The following is a 7,699-nucleotide window of genomic DNA, read 5'->3' as shown; positions in this document are numbered from 1 at the left end:
GCTGCAAACCAGGTCATCACCATTACAGGGGGCACAGCAGAGGCCGCAGAGGGGCACGGATATGGCCAAGTGAAAATGCAGTCAGCAGGCCATAAAGAAAACTGTGCTCAAGACCGGGGTTTGTATGACTTTGGACACTTTACTCTCTTGGGGCAGAAAAATCTTCGTTTCTTCTCTGCTAAAGATGTACAACTAAATATAAACAGGCCCCTCTCCAGGGTTGTTTTCCATCTCTTCGTGAATCATGGTTCTCTGCACTATTATTTCAAAAAATGTGTGTGTGTGGTGCCTACTATGTGTCCAGCATGATTTAATATGCTGAATGAGGATTTTACTGGAAGCAAATGGGGGAAAACATGGGTGTGGCTCAGTCGGTCGAGTGTCTGACTCTTGGTTTTGGCTCTGGTCACGACCTCGGGGTTGTAAGATCAAGTTTTGCATAGGAACCCCCCCAGGATGTGGAGCCTGCTTGGGATTCTTTCTCTCCCTCTCCCTCTGCCCTGCACCCCAAAACATAAAATAAATAAATTTTTTTAAGAAAGCTCTTACTCTATGATCCCATTTATATCAGATGCAATGAAGGTAAAATGAATGAATCTATAGTGATATGAATCAGATCGGTGGTGGCCTGGGGCCTGGGAGGCACACTGGGACATTTCACGGTGATGGTGTTTTCCCCCTTGTGCTGCTGGTGACATGGGTGTAGACATTTGTTAAAGCTCATCCAATAGGAACACCTGGGTGGCTCAGCAGCTGAGCGTCTGCCTTCGACTCAGGCTGTGATCCCAGGATCCAGGATCGAGTCCTGCATCCGGCTCCCCGCAGGAAGCCTGCTTCTCCCCCTGCCTGGGTCTCTGTCTCTCTCTGTGTCTCTCTCATGAATAAATAAATAAAATCTTAAAAAAAAAATAAGAAAATAAAAAAAATAAAAAAAAATAATAATTTACTGGACCATAAATTCAAGATGGAAGAAAAAGTCAAACACAGAAGAAATTACAACTAATTTCTTATTAATTAATCAAATGATTGATATTTTTTCCTAATTCTTGACAGAGTGTCCAGCAAAGAGCATGGAAGCGGGGGACCTACTCAATCAAACCACCTTAGTGACACACATTCGGCTTAGAGGCTTATCTGTAGATCAGAGGGTGCAGATGGCTGTGTTTGCCATGTTCCTCACTTTCTACGTCCTGACACTGGCTGGGAACATCCTCATTGTCATAACTATTATCTACGACCGCCGGCTTCATACCCCCATGTATTTCTTCCTCAGTAACCTGTCTTTTATCGATGTGTGCCACTCCACTGTCACTGTCCCCAAGATGCTGGTAGACACATGGGCAGAAGAGAAGCTTATCTCCTTTGACGGCTGCGTCACTCAGATGTTTTTCCTGCACCTCTTCGCCTGCACCGAGATCTTTCTGCTCACCGTCATGGCCTACGACCGGTATGTGGCCATTTGCAAGCCCCTGCAGTACCTGACGGTGATGAGCTGGAGAGTGTGTGTGCTGCTGGCTGTAGCCCTGTGGGTGGGGGGGACAATCCACTCCATATCGCTGACCTCCCTCACCATCACGCTGCCCTACTGTGGTCCTGATGAGATTGACAGCTTCTTCTGCGATGTGCCTCAGGTGATCAAACTGGCCTGCACGGATACCCACATCATTGAAATCCTCATCGTCTCCAACAGCGGCCTGATCTCCGTGGTGTGTTTCGTGGTCCTCGTGGTGTCCTACGCGGTCATCCTGGTGAGCCTGCGGCAGCAGATCTCCGAAGGCAGGCGCAAGGCCTTATCCACCTGTGCGGCCCACCTCACCGTCGTCACACTGTTCCTGGGACATTGCATCTTCATCTATTCCCGCCCATCCACCAGCCTCCCGGAAGACAAGGTGGTGTCTGTGTTTTTCACGGCCGTTACCCCCCTGCTGAACCCCATCATCTATACTCTTAGGAATGAAGACATGAAGAATGCCTTGAACAAGTTAATGGGAAGGTTGGAGGGGAAAGGTAAAAAATGACAATGTCTAAGCTCTTGGGGCCTGGTGCTCCAAATCGAAGAAAAGCCTTGTAAAGAATAAGTTACCTGACATTTTGTCAGCTTATATGACTTATAAAATTGTCTTCTGGTCTAATATCTGACAATTGTGGCATAGCTATGACGTTTAGTGTCTCCCATAAGCCGGAAATTGTTGCAGGCACTCGGCATTACTCCGTCCTCACAGCAACTTGTGAGGTAGGTACTGTGCTTGCTTACAGTGATGAAACTAAAGCTCAAAGAGAGCAAATGGTATGTCCAAGGTCACCCAGCTGGGAAACGATGGAAGCAGGATATGAAGCCGAGTGTATCAACACAAAGTCATGCTACTTTCATTACACCATGCCTCCTCCCCCTGCTTTTCGTCTTAGGGTGATAACTAAAGTTTAAACAAAACCTTCAGATTGCTGGGCAGCACTTGATTACACCATTCACTCAGATGCTTGCCTAAATTGCTCAGCAAAACACCGGCGAATCAGACCAAGTGGGTTTGCTTATGACTTCAGTGATGTAGAAAGAAGACTTGGAGTCATTGAAGTTATTGGTTTCCTCAGGTATCCAGGAAAAATCTGCCATCAGAGCAATGAAGTGGGGATACCTTAGTATTCATTCATTTGACAAATATTGACCAAGCATCTATTATGTGCTAGGGATTCGGTTTACAGTCACAAATAAGACATATAGTCCCTCCTTTATGTCGTTTAAAGTCTAGTGAAAATAGTAAACAAAATATAAACAAATGCATTTTAATTATAAATCATAACAAATCCTGTGGACAAAACACATTGAACGCTGAATGAGAGTTTTAGAAAAGACAGTCTTCAGAGTAGGTAGTCAAGAAGGGTCTCTCCGACCAAATGACATTGCAGCTGAGATCTGACAAATGAAAACGAGCCACACGTGAGAAAAGACAGTGTTCTAGGCAAAGGAAATGGCAGTTGTTGGAGAAGACTCTGGCTTGGTCCAAGCAGTGAAAGAGCAGTGGGGTTACAGCTTAGATCATAAGGCCGACAATGGTGAGAGATGACACTGAAGAGGTGAAAAGAACACTTTCACATCCTCTTAAGGGCCAACCTGACTTTCAAAAAGGTGCCAAGATAACACAATGAGGAAGAAAGTCTTTTTAAATGGTACTGGATCATCTAGGTTGATGGGAAAAATTAATCTCAACCCTTATCTCACACTATATGTCAAAGTAAACTTAAAATGGATCACAAACCTAAATTTATTTTTTTTGAGATTATAACTTTTATATTGTTTTGATTTTTTTTTGTATATTTTTATTGGATTTTGATTTGCCAACATATAGTATAACATCCAGTGCTCATCCCCTCAGTGCCTGACACCCAGTCACCCCATCACCCCGCCCACCTCCCTCCTACTACCCCTTGTTCATTTACCAGAGTTAGGAGTCTCTCATAGTTTGTCTCCCTCTCTAATTTTTCCCACTCATTTTCTCTCCTTTCCCCTATAATCCCTGTCACTATTTTTTATATCCCACGTATGAGTGAGACCATGTAATGTTTGTCCTTCTCCAACTGACTTACTTCACTCAGCATAATACCCTCCAGTTCCATCCACGTCAAAGCAAATGGTGGGTACAAACCTAAAATTTAAAGCTGAACTGTAAAATTTCTGAATGAAGACAGGAGAAAATCTTTGAGACTTCAGAGTAGGTGACGGTTTCTTAGGACACAAAAGGCATCAATCTTATTAGTAAAAGATTGATAAGTAAGGTTGAATCAAAATATAAATTTCTGCTCTTCAAAATATATCATTCAAAAAATAAAACTGCACACCACAGTGTGAGAAAAATATTGCCAAGACGTATATCCAACAAAGGTCTTGTATCCAGAATACACAAAGAAAACTGTTGTATACTCACTCCTACAATGACAAGAAGACAAAACATTAAAATAATAAATGAGCAAAATGTTTGAATAGACACAACACAGCACAAAGGATAATAAGCAAATTAAAAGATTCTCAGCATCATCAGTCATTGGGGAAATGAAGAGTACACCACAAATGCACTTAGAATGCCTAAAATTAAATACTGACAATAGCAATTATTGGATGTTAAACTCTTATACTTCTGAGGAGAGTATAAAATCATACAACCACTTTACGGGTGCCCGGCTGGTTCAGTCAGTGGAAAATGAGACTCTTGATCTCGGGGTCATGAGTTTGAGCCCCACAGGGGCAATAAAGTTTGCAAATAAATAAATAAATTGTAAAAAATCATACAATCACTTTGGAACAGCCTTGTAGTCCATTATAAGCTAAACATGCACTTACTATGTGATCCAATAATTCTACTCCTAGATACTTACCCAGGAGAAATGAAGACATGTGGCCAAAATAACCTGTAAGTAAGCACTTATATCTACTTGATTCATAACTGTCAAAAGCTGAAAACACCCAAATGCCCATCAGTAAATGACTGAATAAACGATTGCCGTATACCCATACAATGAGGTATGACTCAACAATAACAAGAAACTACTAATACCCACTAAAGACATAGTTTAATCTCAGCAACAGCAGGCAGAGCAAAAGAAGCAGGCACAGAAAAGTTCATACTGTATGATTCAATGTCCATGAAGCTCTAGGAAAGGTAAATCTAACTCATAGTGACAAAAATCAGACCCTTAGATGCTTGGGTGGAGATAGAGGGATTGTCTGGGAAGGGACTGAAGAACTTTCAGGGGTGCTGTAAATGTTCTATATCTTGACTGGAGAGATGTATATGTTATGTGGATGTATATATACCTTTGTCAAAATCTCTCCACCCATCCAATTAAAATGCATGCATTTTATGTAATTAAATTTTACCTCAATAAATTTTATTTTAAAACATGTATTTTATACATTTTCACCTTGATTTTATTAAAGTACTATGAAAAATACAAAACAAATCCAGGAATAATGAATCACTTTCAAAGTCACAGCTTAATTCAATATAAATCAGTGATGGCTTAAATAAACACCTTGAAAATCTATTTGAAAGCAAGATTGAAACCACTATAATTTATAAAACAGAAGTGCAATATATAGCTTCCCAGAGGCAATAACTCACAGAATCCACAAATCAAGAAAATATGTTCTCTCACAACTGTACCTGTTCCTAAAACTGAGTCCATGCCCCAAACTGTGTTCTTTTCCTAGTGAAACCAGAGCCTTCTTAAAAGTTTTCCAGATTCTTTTTACTTTATGTTCCACCATGATCTTTTTCTTTATATGAAGTAATAGTTAATAAGTCTTTGTTTTTTTTTTAAGATTTTGTTTATTCATTTGAGATAGAGAGAGAGGGAGAGTGAGCATGAACAGGGGGTGGGCAGGCAGAGGGAGGAGAAGCAGGCTCCCCGCGGAGCAGGGAGACCAACCTGGGGCTCCATCCCGGGACCCCAGGATCATGACCCAAACCAAAGGCAGGTGCATAATGGACTGCACCACCCCATCAGTCCCTCTCTGTAATACAGAAGTCTGCCCTGCTCCGGGCCATCTTATCTTTTTTTTTTTTTTAATTTTTATTTATTTATGATAGTCACAGAGAGAGAGAGAGAGAGAGAGAGGCAGAGACACAGGCAGAGGGAGAAGCAGGCTCCATGCACCGAGAGCCCGATGTGGGATTCGATCCTGGGTCTCCAGGATCGCGCCCTGGGCCAAAGGCGGGCACTAACCCGCTGCGCCACCCAGGGATCCCCCATCTTATCTTTTGATTTTAGTTTTTGCTCTCACTGTCTCATTAAAGATTCGGCCCTAATTACATTTACAATTCCAAGTCCATCACGTACCTGACTTTATGAGAAAACCTGTTTCTGTCTGAGATGCTTTATGGCACTTTTTACCTCCTCATTCCTCAAGGTGTAAATGAGGGGATTTAGCAAAGGGGTGACCACGGTGTAGAAGACAGATACCACCTTGTCGATGGAGAAGCTGGTGTCTGGCCGAGTGTAGATGAAGATGCATGGTCCAAAGAAGAAGGCGACCACCATGAAGTGGGCTGAGCACGTAGACAGAGCTTTCCGGCGCCCTTCAGCAGACTGTTTTCTAAGAGACACCAGGATGATTGTGTAAGAGGTGACCAAAGCCAGGAAACAGGTGAGGGAGATGGTTCCACTGTTGGAGACAATGAGCACTCCCGTGAGGTAGGTGTCCGTGCAGGCCAGCTTGATGACGGGGGGCACATCGCAGAAGTAGCTATCGATAACGTTGGGGCCGCAGTAGGGCAAACGAATGGTCAGGAGGGTCTGCACCAGAGAGTGAACGGTACCCCCCCACCAGAGGGCGAGGACGAGCTGCACACACACCCGGATGCTCATCACGTTGGGGTAGCGCAGCGGGGCACAGATGGCCACGTAGCGGTCGTAAGCCATGACGGTCAGCAGAAGGATCTCAGCACAAGCGAACAGGTGTAGGAAGAAGAGCTGCGCAATGCAGTCATCAAAGGAAATAGTCTTTCTCTCCCTAAGCAGGCCCTCCAGCATCTTGGGCACAGTGACCGAGGAGTGGCAGGTGTCAATGAAGGACAGGTTGCTCAGGAAGAAGTACATGGGGGTATGGAGGCGCCGGGTAAGGGCCGTGGTCACTATGATGAGAGTGTTCCCCAGAAGGGTGAGCACATAAGCCAGGGAGAATGCCACAAAAAGTAGCGTCCCCAGCGCCCAGTTATCTGTGAGCCCCAAGAAGACAAACTCAGTCACTCTTGTTTGATTCGGAGCCTCCATCCAGCGAGTTTCCAAAGGACCTTGGGGGAGGACAAAACCATGAAAGCCAGTTTAGGGCTACAGCTGACTGAAGTAGCTCCACATCCCCATGTGAACTGCTTACGTATAACCAGGGCACACAGAATAGAAGGCCGACCTAGGGGCGACTGTCACAAAGGCCCGTCACCACCGGAGCCGTCCCAAGCCCGCGCACACCGCCTGCTGCCCGACGGCCGGCCTAGGCCTTAGGTGGCCCGCGGCCGAGGCCCAGGAGTCGCCGAGAACCAGGAGCTGCCAAAGCTCCCGGCCGCCGGCCAGCTGCTCCCCCAGGTCCAGTCTAATCCGCACATGACCCCACACTGGCCTCCCAAACGACGACTCCAGCTGAGATCCTTCGCCTCTTCACTCCCAACCAAGTCAAGTGTGCGCCCCAAGCCCGCCAGGGCCGCGGGCCTTGTCTCCCCAGTCTGGAATCCCCTCCCCCGGGGGCCACCCTCCTCAGGCCCCAGGCACCCTGCTGCGGTGGGCCAGCCCCCCTGTAAGGACGGGCTGCTGACACGGCCACATCCCCTCGCCTCGCTTTCCTACCTGTTTCGTGGTGTCGACCTGAGAAAGAAAATTAGACATGTCTTTCTGTTTTCCATGAAATTGAAATGTTCCTCAAAAGCGGTCACTACAGGGGCATCTGGGTGGCTCAGGTGGTTAAGCAGCCGATGCCGGATTTCACCTCAGATCACGACCTCAGGGTCCTAAGGTCATGCCCTGTACCAGGCTTTGCAATCATGAGGCCTCAGCTTGAAGAGTCTCCCCCTGACCCCACACCTGCATATGCGTGCATGCCAGCGCACTTGCTCTCAATAAATAAATAAATCTTAAAAAAGAAAAGAAATTTGGGGTACCTGGGTGGCTCAGTAGGTTCAGCGTCTGCCTTGGGCTCTGATCATGATCCTGCGGC

At 45.5% G+C, this 7,699-nt stretch overlaps 2 protein-coding genes across 2 annotated transcripts; one reads left to right on the top strand and one right to left on the bottom strand.

The window, feature by feature from the left end:
* The first annotated feature begins 1,070 nt into the window (after positions 1-1,070).
* Positions 1,071-2,018, top strand: OR4E1 (olfactory receptor family 4 subfamily E member 1). Its single transcript, NM_001388559.1, has one exon. The coding sequence runs from the start codon at positions 1,071-1,073 to the stop codon at positions 2,016-2,018; it is 948 nt and encodes a 315-aa protein (NP_001375488.1).
* A 3,820-nt stretch (positions 2,019-5,838) lies between these two features.
* Positions 5,839-6,765, bottom strand: LOC482569 (olfactory receptor 1509). Its single transcript, XM_038557600.1, has one exon. It carries the CDS (start codon positions 6,763-6,765, stop codon positions 5,839-5,841), a length of 927 nt encoding a protein of 308 aa, XP_038413528.1.
* Positions 6,766-7,699: the final 934 nt, after the last annotated feature.

The sequence above is a fragment of the Canis lupus genome, chromosome 15, assembly GCF_011100685.1.
Source record: "Canis lupus familiaris isolate Mischka breed German Shepherd chromosome 15, alternate assembly UU_Cfam_GSD_1.0, whole genome shotgun sequence".
Classification (NCBI taxonomy): domain Eukaryota; kingdom Metazoa; phylum Chordata; class Mammalia; order Carnivora; family Canidae; genus Canis; species Canis lupus.
Note: the sequence above shows the minus strand (reverse complement) of the source record. Positions and strands in the feature narration are given on the sequence as shown.

Excerpts from the sequence above, each read along its gene's own strand:
- LOC482569 (XM_038557600.1), bottom strand. The coding sequence starts at position 6,765 with ATGGAGGCTCCGAATCAAACAAGAGTGACTGAGTTTGTCTTCTTGGGG.
- OR4E1 (NM_001388559.1), top strand. The coding sequence starts at position 1,071 with ATGGAAGCGGGGGACCTACTCAATCAAACCACCTTAGTGACACACATT.